Here is a 19,592-nt window from a genome sequence, read left to right as displayed (position 1 = left end):
GGATACAGATCAACTCCCTCTAGGCTCATAACCACTCAGACCGCAGCCTGCACACAAGGCTAGTTCTGGGTTTCACTTTTCAAAAGGGACATTAACAATATGGAGCGTGGCCACACAAAGGCAGTCAAATCAAGAATGACAAGTCCGAGAGGCTTGCGCATCATCATCACTCACACGGGTACTGTGCTTTAGAGATTACAAAATGTGTCCTCGTAGATCATCTTATCTGGGGAAGACTTAGGTTCAGTGAAAGTTGTCTTATCTGAGGGGCTATCCGGTGGGAGAAGCATTACGTGTGCTCTGTATGGCTCACAATTAATGGAACTCAGAGGGAGATCTATTTCAACTCCACTTTCTGAGAACTGGAACTTCTTTGAAGACCTCCATATTGGTCTGAACAAAAGCAATGCATTGTAGCTGGCGTGAAAACGTGTTTGCAATAGATGGATACGCTTCAGGTAAAATGTGCCAAGTTTTCAAATGACAGACAGATTTCCTCGTAAGACAAAGAACACCCTGACTCTGGAGGTTCAACCCTATCAGACAGGTTACAGGCATTGGAGTTTGGACTGGCTTCCCCGTCCATGTCTCTTTGACAAGTTCTACATTAGGAATTAGGTGGTAGTGATATTAACTGCCGTCAGAGCGGACAGATTTCCTTTCCAGTGTGGGATGGGCACTGTACTCAATGTTCCTTAAGTACATTGCACTTCATTACAATGCCTCTGTCATTTTCTCTCTCATTCATCTTTAGATGAGCAAGGACATCCTAACGAGAGCCAGGGGCTCTGTCATCCGTGCATGATCCCGCTGGAGATTTACACACAGTGGCACAGCGGTGCCCTTACCATGTCCCAGACAAAATTGGAGAGCCAGTAGATGACGGGCTTCACCCCGCTGATGAACTGCAGGTGCTTCGCCTTGCTGACCCGCTCCTGGATCAGGAACACGACAAAGCTGGCCGGGACGAAGGACATGGCGAAGATAACACAGATGGACACGAGGACATCCACCGATGTGGTCATCCTGGAAAAGAGGCAGTGAGGACATGAGGGGCCACTGATGCAACTGAAGACTCCATCAGAAGGATACATGGACATGGGGACACACACACACACACACACACACACACACACACACACACAAACATCTGAGCATAGCCCGGGGAAAAAATAACCTGCTCACCAAATTTTTTTTTTTTCAGGGCTAACAATTATTATTTTCAAGTAAAAAAGAATAAAACAAAGCAAACCAACCCCCCGCTCCCCCCCCCCCCGCCACCTGACAATTCAAATGCAAAACTGATTCCACTGAAGTTACAAAGAGCCAGTGTCATAATGAACTATTAATGGGAGTCAGAGTGGCCTAATGACCTTATAAGAGCAATGAGTTGTGAATTTTCACTCACAAAGGACAAGTATAGATTGAAAATTAAATAAAGCAGAAATGTTAGTGTGAAACCATTCAAATAACTTCATTTCTGGCTGTAAATAAATTTGAAAACAGTGTGTGGCCTATCAGTCTAACACATCTATCAGATGCTTATAAGAAGAGTGGCCTTATAAGCTCAATAAACAGGGTTTAATATAAATTATACATATAAATGTTATATAAGCTCGGTATAAAGATCCCAGTGACATATATTGATACTTTATACAAGTTAAGCAAAAATAATAACTGTGCCATGCCCCTTATACTGGAAAGGGACCCAACATGTGTTGAATATAAACCAAATGCTAAACTTGGCAACTTACATGAACTGTCTCGTTTAACACCATACATCTAGAACCCAGATCTCCACAATTCCAAAGGCTATATACACTTTGCCTAGTGTGTACTGGCTTTAACCTCGCACACTTACACACAACTCAGGAATTAAAAACACAAGCTGATAAAAGCATGTTTCACCAAGTTTAAAACCAGCGAAAAGACAGTTGAGGATGGGCTTCTGCTTTTTTTATTAAACACTATATTTATGGCGAGTTACAATATTTGGGGGATGTTATTAACAACTTAACTCACATGAATCCACTAAATGTAATGGTTTTTACATAAATGAGTCATTTATTTATCTTTGGCACTTTAATCCCTGCCAGCCAATTCCTAACCTGATCGTATTCTGTCCAGAGCCTGGACCAAACCAGACATATACTAATATAAGTGTTTCCCAATCTGTTACACACAACCAGCGTCAGGGTTCCTTCCTCCATTCCTCCATTACCCTCAACACCCTCTCCTGCCCCCACCTGGTCCATGGAGACATAGCTACTTACAGAGCCACTTCCGAGAGCTGCTGCTTGGTGAGGTTCAGGGGGTGGTTGAAAGCAGTGATCCCGTACTGACTGGGGTTCGCCCCCTTCTGCAGGTTGGCCCGCAGAATGGCGTTGTTGATGACATTCAAGAAAGAGCTGATGGCATGCCACCCCTTGTTATTGAACCACACCTGAAATAAAACACAGAGGTACAAGGTAACGCTCCCAAACCCTGTTCTTGGAGGTGGGTGCACACACACACACACACACACACACACACACGCCTGTAAATTTCAGGAATCCCAGTCATACACCGAGACAAAACATTATGGTCAGAGAATGTGGCGAAGCAGTAAGGGCAACCAGGTATACCAAGCACTGACCGTGTGGCCAGGCACGGTGCCGGCTACCCTCTATGTTTAACTCATTTAATCTTCATCACGGCTTTGAGAGAGCCTGAGTACTGTCTCCACGGTAGAGGTTAGGAAACTGAGGCTTAGAGAGCACAAGTAATCTGGTCAGGGTCACAATGGTTCGCCTGCTGTGTCTGGGGGCAAAGCAAACTCTGAATCACTGCATTTTACGTCCTCGCTGGTGAGGCTACTAGACTGCTCTCTCTGTCGTGCCTACCCCATCAGTGTGCTCAGGAGCTGAACACAGGGTTACTGTGCATCAAGAAGCTACTGAACAAAGGGCTTTACCTTGACGTTGTTTTTCGTGTCCAGTCCTGTCATGAACCTTCCCAAACTGCTGAGAAATCGATTTGAAGAGCTGTCCTGTGGACGACAGAACCTGCCTCAGCTCAGATGGCTCGCAGGAGCAGCAGGACAACCTTAGGACGGGCACCGTGACTACCTTGTTCATTAAAATAAAAGCTGAAGCCACCAGAAATCTAAAGCACCGCTGTTGCCATGAGCCATGAGTCTCGAAGGAACCACCGGCAAGGCTTGTGATTCAAAGTCCCAAGACTCCCACGTCTGTCTCTACCTCAGGGGTGGGGAGTCTTCAAAAATGTTCCCCTGGCGTCATCCTAGGGCCCAGAGCTACCCTCGTGGGGTCTGGTCCTCAAAACAGAGATACAGTCTCAAGGACTATCCCTGCATCTGTGATCCCAGCGTCCCCCATCGTCTGACCCCCTCAATTCTTAATTAAAAATAGGAAACTCCAGGCACAGAGAAATGAAGTGAATGCTTAGTGAGTCCTAACACCCGTTGAACACTTTCAGATCCTAACTGGTCACTGAGTCCCAGCTCAGTGTTGGCTGGCACAAGACCCTAACTACTCAAGACGACTATGTACTCAAGTCTTACACAAGGAGGTGCTCAGTGATCGGATGCCCCTGCCAACTGCTCCCCTGTACCAGCAGCAGCTCTGGGCCCCTTTCTGACATGTCCTGGGAGGGACACCGTACCTTGGCCAGATTCAAGTGTTTCTTTATTTGCCTGATGGCATCGTTAACTTCTTGACTTGGAGGAAGTGCGTGAGAATTGCTGACACCCAGGGAAAAGCCGCCGTACCTGGAAGAACAGCCTGAGGTTAAAACACAGGCAGCACAGGGCACGGGACCCTGGGCACCACGTGTTTCCCGCAGGCGAACTGCTTCTTCAAAGCAGGACCAAGAGGAAGTTACCACTGGACTCCTCTAGTGGATTCCGGCAATCTCTTTCCTTACCCTTAGGGTTCCTGCCCAAGTAGGAAGGGTCTGGGCCTGACTATAGACCAGGGGTGGGCAAACTTTTTGACTCAAGGGCCACAATGGTTCTTAAACTGGACCAGAGGGACGGAAAAAAAGCATGGATGGAGTGTTTGTGTGAACTAATATAAATTCAAAGTAAACACCATTACATAAAAGGGTACGGTCTTTTTTTCTTTTAGTTTTATTCATTTCAAACGGGCCGGATCTGGCCCGCGGGCCGTAGTTTGCCCACGGCTGCTATAGACAGAAGCAGCTCCTCCCACCCTGGTGCTCAGGCCTGGACTTGGGTCTCAAGACAAGCAGATGAGCCCGGCCAGTGTGGCTCAGTGTTGAGCATCGACCTATGAATCAGGAGGTCACTGTTCAATTCCTGGCCAGGGCACATGCCTGGGTTGTGGGCTCTATCCCCAGTAGGGGGCCTGCAGAAGGCAGCGAATCAATGATTCTCATCATTAATGTTTCTATCTCTCTCTCCCTCTCCCTTCCTCTCTGAAATCAATAAATATATATTAAAATATTTTTAAATAAAATAATAATAAAAAAGTCGAGCAGATGGGAAGTCAGGACAAGGAGTGAAGGCACTGACCGAGAGGCCAGAGGTTTACTATAACGAGCCCAGCGGCCTGGGCTTGTTCCTAGCATGAGGACAACTGGAGGCGCCCCAGTCTGCTCTGTTCACAGTTCTGTGGGGCCTGGCCCTCAGGAAAAAGGCAAGGAGAAGTGGAAAGCAGTGTCAAAGAGCCACCTTGTGGGGCAGCCACATAAAGTAGCCCATTGTTTATAAGATGTTAATGAGCTTCAACAACTCTCCCTTCTGCTCTTCCCTGATCCCACCTGTTCCTTCAAATCCCAGAGGGATAGATGGGTTGAAATACAGTGAGAGTATATGGTGTTGATTCATCTTATTTCATCCAAGAGAACCCCTGGGAATCTGGTTTGGGGGCAAAGTGTAGCTGGCGTAGGTTTTCCCCTCACAACATGGTGCTTCCTGTTAAATCGCACCAGAAAAAGCCTCTGTGCCTCCTCGAGGAGATCAGTGTGCCCAGCATTCACATGCATCTGCAGGGGCAGCTGGTGCTGAGTAGCAACACTGAGGGCAACGCCATCCCAAAACTAACAACTTCCCGGGGCCCACGATTCCTGCATCAGAACCACACTCCTGACCGACAGGAGGTCCGGGGAAAGCACAGGAAGAGGTCAACTCACCTAAACTCGTTCACCCAGATCTTGTTCTTTAAGCTGCAGAGACCAGAGACAAACCAAAAGTCAGTTCAGAGCAACACGGATCCTATTCCTGATGACACAAAAGGAGTCAATCTCTACCTGAGGACACAACGAAGGGACGGAAGTAATCCCAGGATCAAGCTGATGGTGCAGGTTTTTGCCGATGGGAAGAAGCCCTAATCGGCATGTCCATTTTTCCTCCCATTCTTAAAATCTTATGTACATGAAAACCATGCCCTGGATTAAACCAATTCAGAAACCATTACATCTTATAGACAAAGATGTAATCAAACTAGAAACGTCTAAAATTCAAAGTCGTACATCAATTAGGGATGACATAGGGAGAGGTTGTGCCTCTTCGTTGGAAACACACAGTAGCTGTCATTCAAGCACACCCTTGTCATTTAGAGCCACTGAGAACTCCGAGAGGCCCAGCTGACCAAAGCCGGGGGAAGGAGCAGCGGGTCCATCAGGGGTGGGAGCATCTAGCCTGCGGGCCATGGAAGCCCACAGAAGCACTTGGTCTGGCCCTATTAAGGCCCTGACCACCAAGTAGCGAGTCAATTAAAAATGTTTAACCAAATATAACAGGCTCATTTTTAAGTGGATAATTTTGGATGGCCCGTGACTGAATGATGTTATAAACATCCAAATGGCCCTTGGCAGAAAGAAGGGTCCCCGCCCCTGAGCTAAGTAGTCAGCGTTAGGCTGCGAGGCCCCAGGAAGCTCCATGGCTCTTCCCCACTCCACGGCCCAGGCTGCCATGCATCCCCACCGTGGGAGGTGTTTGTATATATCATTCAGTCCTCGCAACAACTCATAAGAGCAGCATTGCTTTCACATTGGACATCAAGTGATGCAGCATCAACATTAAAAGGATAACCAGTTAACATTCGTCAAAGAGCTAGGAGGTGGCAGAATTAGAATTTGAATCCCGATTTATTTTCATTCTGGAACCAGGCAAACTCAATCTATGCTTGGTAAGTTGTCAACCTGAATGTTCATAATACTTCTCATCTTGTCTACTTTGAAAGAGCACTCTAAGCTTCCAAGGCAACATCGGGTAAAAATATGATGTCTCCCCCACTACTCGGTCTACTATCTTTAGGTCTTAAATTCCTCTGATCAGTCATGACAGAGCAAGGACTGAGTTTAGCAAAGAATGACCTTTTGGCTATGATCTGCACGTATGTCTTCACCAGGTAATCCGAGATGTTTCTCCCCGTCAGGTTCTGAAGGATGTCCTCCGTGTTCTGCTTTCTCTGTTGTTACAGAAAAACCAAGCACATGTGCTTTTATGGACCAGAATTGAGACAAGAAGCAAATCAAGGACTACATTGACACGTGTCCCTCAGAAACACACCACAAGACCCTGCCCACAATGCCCACATACCCTAAGCCAGCCACCAAAGCCGGATTCATTCTACCCCTGACTCTGGCCGTACACTTAAGGCACTCCAAAAAGTTCCCCAGGAAATTATTCTGGAAACCATAGACTGTACAATCTATTCCTCATAGTCACAAAGGTCTTTACGGAGCAGCATCACTGACTATGCTTGGTGAGCTCTTTGTTCAGTGGTGTCACACAGATGAATAGATTAGCTATTATTTTAGAAAGACGTAACCGGAACCCGCAACCTGGATGCCGATAGGGCAGCGGACAGTTTTCACAAGCAAGCCTCATCCTGAAGCTGTTCTCAGAAAAAAAATAGATCACAACTGCGTCCCATGCTCAGACTCATAGAGAATGTCAGACTCATAGAGAATGTCAGACTCAACAAGACCCTCAGACAGTGATGGGCCAGCCGCCCTAAGGCCAAGCCGGGGAGAAAGCAGGGCCTGTCCTGTGACACCCCCACTCGGAGAGGGCACCGTGCATCTCCCGTAGCCCATTGGTCCAGAGGGTTGTGTTCTGGTTTTAACGCAAACAAGTCTCTTCCAAATAAAGGAACAGGCTAAGCTCACTCAGATATAGGAATAAGGTGGTTCAAGCTTCCTCCCCTCAAAACTCACATGCTATTCCCTGTGACAAGAACGAAGATCAAGACTGAAAGAGACCCTCCTGCTCTGTCACCCCGCCCTTCTGCCCCAGCCCACCCTTCGCCCCTGCCTGCTCAGTCACACCTGGAGAGGGACTCACCTGTGGAGGAGGCAGCCCCCCGGCCCCCAGGGGACACACGGGCAGCATCTTCTTGATTTTCTCGCTGCTGCACTGGCAGGTAGGTGAGGGGTTCTCCATCGTCCAGTTCCCGTTCTGGAAGAGGTCCGTGATGGTCTGGGGAACGGGGGCCGTGGTCCACTCCTCCTCTCCCACCAAGCAGGGCACGTCTCTGCACAGGGAGGACAGCAAGGCCAGGTCACCCAGAGGGCCTGGGTTTCCTGTCACCTCAGGGGCACAGGATCCATCAATCACACCTGCAGACATGCATCGACCCCTCCCCATCTGATTATCTGATCCCTCCAAAGATGTGTAAGCTGTGAGCTCACTTCACAGATATGGACAATGGGATGCAGAGGGCCCAGATGCTCATATACGGAACTCCAGTCGATCCAATCCACCAGCATTCAGTCACTCACCCATGTGTTCACTCCAAAACGCTCAAATGAGCATCAACTCTGTGCCAGACACTCTTCTGCATATTTGAGAGTCTGGAGTGAACAAGACAAAGTCCCTGCCTTCATGGAGTTTATGTTCCCATCGAAGAGTTGGATGATGATTAAATGTCATCTTAAATGGGAAAACATGTAGCAAGGTACGGGAGCATGACTGGTAGGAAAGGAGTTGCATGAAGAGGTGATACACTTTGGCCAGAACATAAAGGCTGGGCCAGGGAGAGATTTGGAGGGACAGAATGTGACAACCAGAAGCAGCAGGAAGCGCAGGTGCAAAGGCCCTGAGGTTCCTGTGGAAGGAACAGCAGGAGGACGGCATGGCTGGAACGTGATAGCCTATGAGACAGAGAAGGAGGCAGGAGCCGGATGACACAGGCCTGGGAAGGGGTCTCAGTTTTATGCCCAATGTGCTGATAATCCGTAGACAATGTCAAGATTCACTTTATGTTTCAAAACAAGTAGAGAATTGGGGGGGAAGGGGGTAGGAAGGCGGGGGGGTGGTTAGAGCGATTGGTACATGGAGAGCTGGGCTGTTCATGCCTGACTTGAGCTCTGAATCACTGCGAGATCATCAACACGTCACCTGCCCTCTCAGGGCTTATTTTCTCCAACAGTAAAATAAAAATATAGAATGACTTGTTTCAATAAGTCACATTTCAACAAGTCATTTCCTATCCCTTCCAGTTCCAAAGTTCTACAATTTAAAGCACAGCCACTGACCAAATGAACGGTTCTGTGGACTGCTCTCTAGCTCTCTGTAAGGTGCCCCAGTGAAATGGAGACTTCCAGGGAAGCCAGGGCTCCTTCCTGAGTTTCCTTCCTAAAACCTGCACACAAGTGGCTGAGGCCCCAGGGAAGTGTCCCCGTCAAACGTCCCTCCGTTCCACTACTTTCTACTGACTGCCCCCAACACACGTCCCATGGTGCTGGGCCTCATGGCGGGGAGCCCTCTGATGTCGGGGCCCTGCCTCTCCTGTGCTGTTGGCGAGACCTCAACCCAGAACTGGCTCCCACGAGCTTCCCAGGCTGGCACTGAGAGCACGCTGCTCAGCTGGCAGGTGCTGCCTCCATCCGCCTGTCACCATCTCCTCTCATTCTTCTATCTCACCTACAAAACTGTCAAGTGCAATCTCCTCAAAAGAATCATGACATCCAGATAGGATGCCTCTCTGTCCTTCTCCACTGTAGTCATCTTCTTCTTTAGGAGCTGATGATATTGGCTGCTAGGATTTACCACCCATTAAGTATTAACAAACATTTAGTAAATATCCAATTAATAAGAGATAACAGGTACACAATCACTAGAAGCTGCTCTAAAACCCTGTAGGCCCAGGGTCTGTATCTGCCCTTTAAAACCTGGGATTGAAGTTAGCCCTTTCCCAGTATTTCTGCACATTCCCACACTCTCCACAACTCCTCAGTTTGTGGCTAACAAGCTTACCTGCAAATTCTACCTGAGCCTGGGAACTTGGAACCACCTCTCCCCTCATTGGGCTCCCAGAAGCTCACCTCTGTCCACTGTCTTTACTCACAACCATCACTGGATGTACCTTCCCCACAGACCTACTTCGTCTATGGGTCTTTAAGAGAGTTTATCTATATACCACCTCTTTTTCTTCAAGGATTTTGAAAGAGAATGCAATAAAAATAGGCAACTCTAAAAGAAGAAAATGTCAACTTTTAAAAAACTCCATCACCTTTTCGGCTGTTAGAGTCAAGAAGCTGATGAGCAAAACTGCAACTCCTACACACTGGCAGCCCCCTGCATTTAGGCACAGGAGGGAGGGCGGGGGGAAAGCTCTGGAGCAGGAAGTATAAAGTGCTATTTACATTAAGTATTCATTCATAAAGCAGCGAACAAGCACCTGCAGTATTTTGCTTTGCAGGCTGTTAGAATATCCCCCTAGTCTGTTAGGTATGTTCCTAGGTGGTCGTATTAGATTACTATGTCAGCTTTTTAAACATTAAAAACAAAACGGCTCAAAGGGCAAACGATGGTGGTCACAGTGTGGCATACAGCGGATAAAAAATGCAGTGCATTCGAGACCAAGCCAGGCGGCAAGCACAGGAAACCAGCGCGGAGGGTGGCGTAGCTGAAGGGCACTCACGGGATAGGGTTCCCCTCCATACAGCGGGTCCCGAAGCCGGGCTCTCGGGTGAGGGCATTCAGGAGCTCCTGGGTGCCCATGTCCTCGGGAGCGTCGTTACTATGGGAACAGAAGAGGCAGCCAGCTCAGCGATTCATTAAAACCATACATTTGAAGGAGGAAGTTTTTTAAAAACAAATGCTTTATTAAGTAATTCCTGTGTGCCAAGCTCTTAAAACAGCAATGAATAAAACAGAGCCCATCCACAAGGAGCTCAGACTCGAGCCATACACTTGATATCACCGTAACATACAGCACTCCAAAGTGGGGCTTGTGTAAAAAACTGTATGTACAGAGGTGTGCGCGCACATGTATATACACACATACTTATACACGTTGACATACATATTTTAGCAAAAAGTAAATGAATTCATTAAGGATCCGTATTTCAAAAATACTTCCACAATTACCCAGGAGGTACAGAGAGCCAGGATATTACTGGAGGCGGACTTTACTGGCTGCATGTTTGCACGGACACTGGGATCACACAAACAGTAATGGGCTCAGGTTACAAACACAAAGACAGTCCACGCTCCACAGCCCTGGGCAATCGGGGTCAGCAGCTGGGAGAGGAAAGAATAAAGTCACCTGCACTAGGCAGGAAGGTGGGGTCACAGAAAGAAAGACCGACTCCCATGTTTACGTATTTTTTCTGTCTTTTTTTTTTTTTTTCAATACAGCGTCTCTTTTACATCACTGAAACAGATCTACTGCTTGACTGCTTCTGAGATCTACCTGTCTACAATTACGAGAGGACTGAAGAAAATCCTTGTGTAAGGAGATGGAGAAATCCCTTGGTCCTTTTGTTTGAAGCACTGGATTGTTATAGAGTAGCTGGTATTTTTGTCCAAAGCACAGACAATAGCTACTATCCACAACTAAAAAGTCTAGGTAGTGAATGCACGCATTGTACTGTGCAAAAAACAAGAGCGTTGACAGTGTCTGGAAGCCCTGTGTTAAACCACAAAATGAAAATCCAGACACAGTATAGCTCGATCCTAGATTATTTTCAAGGGCAGATCATTTACATAAAACGCACGCCTGTTCCTGACAACAGCAGGAGGAAGAGGAAAGGAGAGCAAATGCGGCAGCAGGGGACCGACTGGCTTATTTCTTCAGCCACAGCCTGTTCCACGGTGTGATTCCTGAGCCCACCTCCCCCGGCCCTCCGCAGAGCAGACACCGTGGTTTGCTCGAGCTGTCCTCTCTCCTTGGGCGCAGAAGGCAAACACATACCTGACGAATGTGTACTGTTCGTTGTACATCCAGGGCTGAAGTTCCAGGCTGGGGTACTTGCCAAAGGGTGGCACGATCAAGCTGAACACCAGGGCAATGCAGACAAACACAGCTGGCAGGACAATCTATAACCAGGGGGGTGGGGGGAGCAGAGGGAAGAGAAACCGTAGAAGACAAATGTTAGAAAGGCAGCCATGGGACAAGCCTCCCAGACCAGCCGGCACGCAGGTGAGGAGTGCAAGGCCCATGGCCAGGCTCCACCGAGGCACGGAGTTGGAAGCATGGAGCCTGAACATTAAACCTCTTCCCTCCTGGGCATCCCTGGAAGCTGGAAACACAAGGCCAGAGGCTACGGCCACCTGGCAGAGGCATCAAGCTGAGAGTAAACAGTGGTCATGCGTCGGGGTGACTCAAAACATTGGGTCCTGCCCTCTGCCTCCTGAAAACCTGGGGAAGACCACGCTGGACCATGAGCCCAGCTCAGCTCAGAGGAAGGACCGGGAGCCAGAGACCTGAAGCTGTTCTGTCCCTACAAGTGTATCCATGAGAAGTCACTTCCCCCTCTGGCCTCAGTTTTCTCATTAATAATCTGTAGACTGAGATTAGCTGACCCATTCAGACCCATATTGTGACAATAAATTTAAAAAGCCACTCTCCACATTGTCTCCACTGAAAGGGAACAGCAGCCACTGTCTCCCCCACAGCCTCAAACATATAATTATCTAAATCCTTACTCAACCACCTCAAACTTTACACTCTACCTTCTCTGAAAACGACTTTTACATACTTTAGATAAGTAAACTCTAAGCTCCTTCTACTTATTCCTGAGAAATTTATCCTTAAAAAAGAACTGAAAGATTCAAATAATACCCATGGTTTTAATGTTCTGGGGTTTCAATGCTAAAAATTATCACTGAGTGAGTAATTCCATGGAAAAGTACTGTAAAGAGAATGACTTCATTTAATGATCATTACCACCCTAAGTAGTAGTGTCATTATCACCAATCAACAAACAAGGGCACTGAGGCTGAGAGAGACGGAGAAACCTGCCCGAGTTCACTCAGCAGAACCAGGATTCAAATCCAGGACGGTCTGCTCGATTCTTACTCTACATCACCCACTCAGTCTGCAGGGAAGGGTCTCTGCAGACACCTTCTCTGGAGAGCAATGATGTTATTCCCTCTAACCAAGTGAGTCAGCAAGCTGGCGCTGCCAGGCAGGCAACAGTGTAAGGAGGCTTCTCCATCAGAAGTTTCCGACTGGTTATCTTTCCTATCAGTTTGCAGTTAAGCATCATTTAGAGAAAAACCAAGTTTCCAATCAGTTGATGTGTCAAGTGCATCTGGTCCTATCATTGCTCAAGTTATGAAAAACTCCGTCCTAGTTATGCTCTCCTCTACAATAAATACACACACACAAACACATACAGTAATTACTAATGTGAGGCCCATTCTCAGCACAACTACTATGTCATAGGTACTATTAGTATCCCCATTTTACAGATGAGGAGATTGAGGCACGAAGAACTAACTTGCCAGCAGATACATGAGTGGGGAGAAGCAGCTCTGGGGTGGAAATACAGACAATCTGGCTCCAGCTCCCATCTCACAGCCATGATGCTCTCCTGCCTTCTGGCGTGAGGAAGCCCAAGTCCTGGGCCTGCAACAGCACTGCTCACCTGAGCGAAGAATCCCTTCCGACTCCGCCTGGCAATCAGCAGCCTCTTCCACAGAAGGGCCACGAACTGCTGCTGAGTGAGTTTCCAGCCCTTCACCTGGTAGGAGCCTTTGCCATCCATCCCGCTGAGCAGGTCTGTTTCTCTGGATTCTGCAAGAAGCCAACATGAAGGTCACCTACCATCTGAAGCACTTGGACGTCACCGTGCTCCTTCCTCCCGCACCTGCAGGAACCATCTTGGAGGTTGAGTTTGGAGGGGAAAGTATCTCAGGAGTAAAGGACTTTCACATCCAAGAAAATGTTAGGACTCCCACAGCAGGCTCGGCCTTTTGTTCTCATCTGATGAGAGCAGGAAACGAAGGCGCCCGAGACAGTGAAGAGATGTGTTCACACGTGACTGGGTGTTACAGCCAGTTGTTCAGATGAATCGGGTCATCCCCGATTGCTTACGGAATACTCTGTGAAACGGGCCGTGAACACAGGCTGACACCCTTGAGGACACACAATGGCAATCTGTCTCCCATCTATTAGACTTTTGGTAAAAGGTAGACACAGTCAAGTGACCTAAGTACAGACAGTGTCTGAAGTCAGGGAGAGCAGGAGAGTCACACACTCGCATGAGCAGGGAGAGCCAGACAGGTTTCTGTTCTTAAACATTCCATAGAAATGATTTCCTAACTGTCATCTTACCAGTATCAGCTTGATTTCTTGCCTCCCTTTCTCCATCCCAGTCAAACACACAGGGAGACACACTCATCCAAAAGATCTAAGTCTAGGGCACGGGTGAGTCTAAAAGCAAAATCACCCTTCTGGGTCTTTCAAAATCATCCGCCCATTCAAAGAAGATTTATTCAACAGCTCAACACCCGAGGTGTGCAAGAAACTGGGACTCCACAGAAAAGATACTAAATGGACTCAGAGGATTGATGGGCATCCTGGGAGGAAGACCCCAGCTCAGGGAAGGCAGTGATGAGGGTGGGCTTTCTCCTTCAGGCTGGACGGCATGGGCAACATTGGAAAAGGGAGAGTGGCTTTTCTCATTTTCCCACTTCCCTTGGGACCCTGCAGGCATCTACCATCCTGGCCACCAAAAGATAACCCCAGAGAAGAACACACGAGGGAACACGCGAGTTTCAAGATGTGGAACACAGATCTCGCCCACACGGACCTGGGTCTATGTCGGAATCATTGGGATCGACAGCATCGTCCTCAGTGAAGGGGTGAAGGCAGCTCTGCTTGTCCCCGAAGGCCCGCCGGTTGCGTCTTGCCGGCAAAGTGCCATCTGAAGGCAAAGGGAAGGAATGCCCACACTTTATTTAACTTTTTACAAAATAAACTCTCTGCATCCGTAATGAACTTATACACGAAAGATGCAAAGGGAAAGGCCTAGCCCCAGTGAGCTGAGCAGCCTGCAGGAGGCACAGCCCAGGGTGCAGCCCCCGGAGGGTTACCTGAGGTCTCGGCGTCCACTCCACTCTCTTCAGCCACTTTGAGGAATATCTGAAAAGTAAGAGAAATTGAGACTATTACAGGCTGCATGTGATGACGGCAGCCACCACCGCTGTGATGATTACATCATCGAATGGTATGCTAGGCCCTAAACACAGGAAGGAGAAGCTTCGCTTATTAATGCCACTTGGTCAGTCACTTGGGAGAGAAGCCTTTTTTACCGAAGAACACAGCCTCAGTGGCGGGACTGTCAACCCAGACTGATTTTCACGTTAAAGCTATGGCCTCAGGACACTGCAGCAGAAGAAATGTGTTCCCCACCGACATAGAATGAGCCGAGTGGCTTCTTCCAGGCATATGGCCCCAAGTCTTGGAGTGGACTAGCGCCGTGAGACATGATCCAGGACAGAACGATCAGGAGACAATGGGTTTCCCTTCTCCTGAAGTGCTGTGGCAGGGGTCCAGACCCCAGAAGAGACTCTGAACTGGACCAATGACTTCCAAACGGATCTACAGGCCACTGCCGCAGAAGCACACAACAGAAGCACCGACAGCAAGGCCTTCCCTCCAGAAGTTCCGATTCGAAGCCCTGCAGCTGAGCCTGGGCGTTCTGGTCGTCGCTGATATCCCCAGAGGACTCTGCCTCACAGTCAAGCTTGGGGGTCCCTGGGCCAGACAACCTTACAGCCCTCAAGGCCTGGGATGTGTGTCCCTAAAGGGAATATAGGCTCTGAAGCCCGAAACCCCTTTTCAAATCCTCACTCAGCATCCCTGCGTGTCTACTTTCTCATCTTGCTATGATGGTTCAATGGAGTTGCAATGACTTAAAAAAAAAGAAAAGAAAAGAAAAAAGACACCAAGCTTAGCACTTGGCACAAACAGAGTTTCATAAATGCCGGCCACCTCGTAGGCCTGGCCGTGATGCGCTCACACCAGGAAGCAATCCTAATACTTCTTTCCCACTATCGCCCACTACAACCTTAAAGGGTTCACGGAGGCTGACCCTGCCCGGATGCCAGTGACCTCGGGACTCCGTGAGCAGTTCCAGGGTAACCCGTTCCCAGTGGAAACGCAGGCTGCGTGTCTGGCCTTCGCACTGTTGGCCCTGTTGTTCTGACGGCCGGGCCCTGAACTTACTTCCTCCAGGGTCGTCTCTGAGATGCCGTAGCTGGAGATGCCCAGGTCCGAGAGCCGGTCGTCGATCTCGTGGAAGAGTTCCACAAAGGCGCCCTCTTTGGCAGCTTCGTAGGGCAGCACATAGGTCAGCTCATGCCCGATGTCTTCCACCAGCCGGGCCTCGGCCACGTGCTTCCGGATGAGGTTGGAGATGATGGCGACGTCTGTGGGGAGCAAAGCACACAGACGGCTCAGCCAGCGCAGAGGCCCCATACTGAGGGCCGGCCATTCCCTGCCTTCTCCCTCTGCCTACCCCTCAGAACTCCACTAGCCATGCGCCGCACCTGTCTCAGATCCCTAAGTCATGCCACATGTTCATCTCTGGCCGTGAGTTCCTGGGGGCAAGAACTATGTCTTTGTATCCCCCAAACCAGGTCCATCGTAGGTTCAGTGCATGGGTGGATGGGTGGGTGGACGGATGACTCAGCTTGAAAGCCTGGTTTCTATTGCCTACGCTCTAGGATTCTTCAGCGGAAAACTTGACTAAACAAACTTGAAAAGATTCTTCACCTTCCCCTAGAAAGATCCTTATATCTATCTCAATAGAAGCCTAATCAGACAGTCCATGGAAGGAGTCTCCTCCCTGGAGAATGCTGGCGAGGAGGACTGGGCAGCGAGGGTCGAGGTACAGGCTTCTGTTGCATCCTCGCTACTGGTGATGCTGGCCTCCCCGCCACACACGTCGGGAGCAAACACAGCAGGCTATTCCTGTTCTCCTGGGCTCTCAGCCTCCCTAGGACCTGAGCTCTAGTCCCTCCCCAGTGGCCTGGCCCTGAGCTCCGCATCCCTGGTCTCCAGTGTCCAGCCAGATTCACACCCCCCCCCCCCCCCCCGCTAAGGGATCCCCTCACCCCCAATCATCTCAGCTCTCTGAGGCCCTGCCCAGTCAGCTCCCAGACCAAGCTCCAGGCTTCCCAGCAAGCGTGAGGCCAACCCGCCACCAAGCTGCACCCTCTCCCACAGCCGCCCAGCCCGGCCCAGCAGCAAACCTTGAGTCAGCGCCACCAGCCTCTGCACCTCTCCTCCTCTGCCTCCACTCTGCCCAGCTGGGGGAAGCTCAGGCACCACCTGAATAAGAAACCCCAGAGTCCTTACCGATGGTCAGCGTGTCACTTTCATGGTCGCTGCCCAGGCCAGCATCAGAACTGCTTTGAGAAACACTGTCCTCCTGATGGCAAAGAAGGAGGTGAGAATGGGTCAGGGACCAGGCAAGGCACAGCCACCACCACCTTCGCCAGGGAGGGCTCCAAGAGGCTCTGTGTGTGAGAACTAGAGCAGAAAGCTTCTCCCGAGAGGCATGCAACGGGGCGGCCAGGCTTCTGGGCCACAGTACGACATGTGTGCCGTGGGGATGGCCGCCTCCTGGAGGTGGGAGTCGGGACGCAGCGCCATCCACAGAACCATGGCCACCAATGGGTACCGTGAGCAGGCCCTCGGCCGGCTGAGCATGGGAGTTATCTGGCTAGATGTCTAGTCAGTGCTTCTCAAGCTCTCATGTGTGTTTGTTTAATTACCAGGGCACTATGATTAAATGCAGATCCTGAGCCGTCCCAGGGTGGCCCAAGTTTCTGCATTTCTAACAAGCTCCCGAACGTGATCCCAGTGCGGACGTTTTTCAGAACACACTTGGGATAACCTGGTGCTAGTGAAAAGCAAGTGGACAGGAGCTCAAGGTTGGGATGTAAAGGTTTTACGTGCCACGGGTTTCAGCACATTAACGAATCTCAGGCATGTACTGTGGTCCAGAGGAAAACGTCCTTGGTTATTGGGTTCTGGTCCCACCTCCATTATTTACCTGCTGATTGAACTTGAATAAACTACCAAGCCACTATCAGCCTCCTTTCCCTCATCGTGGACAGTAATTACAGTATCTTATTCCCAGGGTTACTCTGCACTTTGAGATGACTTTTTTTAAAAAAATGTGTAAGTAACAGCAAACGCTACAAAGAATTATCACCATCATTCTCTTTTGTGTTCAGAGTCTGCTAGACTGAGTGTCTGGCATGAACTTGGTGCTCAGTAAACAGCAGCTTTGCAGATTGAAAGGTGAGGTCACTGCGATGGCAAGGTCATGATAGGAGCAGCAGGGCCTCCTGCAGCCACGCAAGTCTCTTTTCTCCAACATAACAAAGTCCTCTAAGGACCTCCTCCATCACCCAGCCCACGTGCTTCCACAGGAAAACGCAAAAGGAATTCAACGGAGCTCACACTATGGGAACAGAGGCCTCCCGAGCCTTCCACGTATGCGGGATGATGTGATTCCACGGGAACCACAGCACCAACTTGGCGGAGGGGGTAGAGGGAGACAAGCCCTTCTCAGCCAGCAAGTCCCGACTCCCCGACCTCCGCCAGCCCCCGCACCAGCCCCCGCACCAGCAGAGGCGGCAGCTCACCTTTTTCAGGTACGACACGGTGCTGCTGCTGTTTCTGCAGGAGCTGAGGGAGGACTCCACGTCCTTCTTGACCAGGGTCAGGTAGTAGCCGGTTCCCATCTGGTTCTTCAGGAACAGGGAGGAACCCACGCAGCACAGCTTCCCGTGGGAAATGATGGCGATCCTGTCCCCCAGGATGTCTGCTTCGTCCATGTGGTGTGTGGAGAGGATGATGGTGCGGCCTGCGGCGCAAACACAAGGACACGGGACAGGTGAGACCTGTCGATGTGCACTGACTGCAGTGGCTAGAGCTAAAATGTTAGCAGGGGGAAGCATGGGAGAAAGACCTGGCAGGCTGGTGGCCAGGACCACTAAGCTGTGGGCATAGCTGCTGCATCCTCGTAAAAATAAAAACGAACATTCGGGGAAGACGACCTGCCAGGCAGTGTGCTAGGTGGTCTACATGCATTCTCCTTTAACTTAATCCTCCCTGGGGTAGGCTCGACTGTTATCACAGGTAACGAAACTGAGGCAAGTTAAATGGCTTTTCCTAGGCCTCAGGGCCAGCCAGGGCTGGTTCCAAAGCCTGTACTCCTCCTTGTAACCATAAGGTGGCAACCTTACGTATCATCTAAATCTCTAAGCAGACTGCCAATCATGCCCCTGCACGTCCCCCACCCACTCATTTATGCATCCACTCTTTCGACAAACATACATTTAATGCACCATATTGGGGACAGAGATGAACAAGGACACATCCTCTGCTCTCAGGGACCTCAGTCAAGAGGGGACATGGTTATATGACACGTGGGTACGTTTTTACTAGAGATGGGGGGGGGGGGGCGTGGGAGCCCAAAGGAGATGCCCGTTATCCCGTTTCCCTTCTTCTTGCAGACCCCGAGGTCATGAAGCGTAAACTTTAAGCATCCTATAAACCAGGCCTCCCCCTACACACCGGGGGGGGGGGGGGGGGGGGGGGGGGGCGGCGCACAGCTTTCAGAAAACGAGTTCCGCATTTTCCTTGAGAAGCAATTCTGTTGCTCTAGCAAGAACAGCCATTAGCTATGGCCATCCTTCTCGAGCCTCTTCCTCCCTTCTTCCCTCCCAGCCCACAACACAGGATAAATGCACATCGTTTACCTTGCCGGTATTTCAGCAGGAGCTCCCATATTCCCCGGCGGGAGTAAGGATCCACGCCGGCTGTGGGCTCATCCAGAATAACAACCTTGGATCCCCCAACAAAGGCCAAGGCCACAGACAGCTTTCTCTGCATTCCACCTGTAAGCAGGAGAGAGGGAGGCTGAGGACAGTGAGGCAGGGCAGAAGCGGCGAGAGAAGAATGGAGGCACCCAGACCATCCAGGGACAGGCCGGGGGAAGGGGGGGGGGCGGGTAAAGGGAAGAGGGGAGGGAAGGCAGCTCTAGGCCTCACCTGACAGCTGATTGGTTTTGCTTTTCAGTTTGCTGGGTGGCAAACCGACATCCAGGGCCATCTGCTCCATGTCCGCTTTCACAAACTTCTCTGAGAGGCCTTTCAGGCGGGCGTAGAACCAGATGTGCTCTTCCACAGTCAGCCTGGGGACAGAGGGGCAGCTCAGCCCTGGGCCCTGCAGGACGCTCCGGAATACAGGGTCTCTCTGGAACCCCGCCAACCAACCGAGAAGCTGGCTCTGCATTAACCTGGAGCTGCCCCCCTGAACTTCAAAGGCCCTCAGACCCTCAGAGAAGGGAGAGAGCCCTGTGGAGAGCAT

The 19,592-nt window shown here is 50.0% G+C and overlaps 1 protein-coding gene across 6 annotated transcripts in view; it reads right to left on the bottom strand.

Moving 5' to 3' along the window:
- The window catches only part of ABCA1 (ATP binding cassette subfamily A member 1), a 114,407-nt gene that overhangs the window by 16,309 nt on the left and 78,506 nt on the right, over window positions 1–19,592 (bottom strand). For 4 of the 6 annotated variants that reach the window (XR_004971195.1, XM_036330153.1, XM_036330154.1 and 1 more), the window contains 17 exons: window positions 19,274–19,416; window positions 18,983–19,120; window positions 17,864–18,084; window positions 16,460–16,538; window positions 15,432–15,634; window positions 14,297–14,345; window positions 14,014–14,127; window positions 12,847–12,995; window positions 11,169–11,293; window positions 9,894–9,992; window positions 7,313–7,502; window positions 6,340–6,434; window positions 5,155–5,187; window positions 3,664–3,769; window positions 2,954–3,028; window positions 2,274–2,443; window positions 849–1,026 (listed from right to left, as the gene is read on the bottom strand). Coding sequence is in view for 5 of the 6 variants with exons in the window: in XM_036330153.1 (XP_036186046.1) it covers window positions 849–1,026; window positions 2,274–2,443; window positions 2,954–3,028; window positions 3,664–3,769; window positions 5,155–5,187; window positions 6,340–6,434; window positions 7,313–7,502; window positions 9,894–9,992; window positions 11,169–11,293; window positions 12,847–12,995; window positions 14,014–14,127; window positions 14,297–14,345; window positions 15,432–15,634; window positions 16,460–16,538; window positions 17,864–18,084; window positions 18,983–19,120; window positions 19,274–19,416 (2,167 nt within the window). In the remaining variant the exon portion in view is untranslated. Of the gene's footprint in view, window positions 1–848; window positions 1,027–2,273; window positions 2,444–2,953; window positions 3,029–3,663; window positions 3,770–5,154; window positions 5,188–6,339; window positions 6,435–7,312; window positions 7,503–9,893; window positions 9,993–11,168; window positions 11,294–12,846; window positions 12,996–14,013; window positions 14,128–14,296; window positions 14,346–15,431; window positions 15,635–16,459; window positions 16,539–16,565; window positions 16,639–17,863; window positions 18,085–18,982; window positions 19,121–19,273; window positions 19,417–19,592 lie in introns of all 6 variants that reach the window. The other 2 variants (XM_036330155.1, XM_036330156.1) reach the window with 2 other exon arrangements.

This window comes from Myotis myotis, unplaced genomic scaffold (genome assembly GCF_014108235.1).
Source record: "Myotis myotis isolate mMyoMyo1 unplaced genomic scaffold, mMyoMyo1.p scaffold_m19_p_12, whole genome shotgun sequence".
Taxonomy (NCBI): Eukaryota; Metazoa; Chordata; class Mammalia; order Chiroptera; family Vespertilionidae; genus Myotis; species Myotis myotis.
This window is presented reverse-complemented; position numbering and strand designations above follow the sequence as displayed.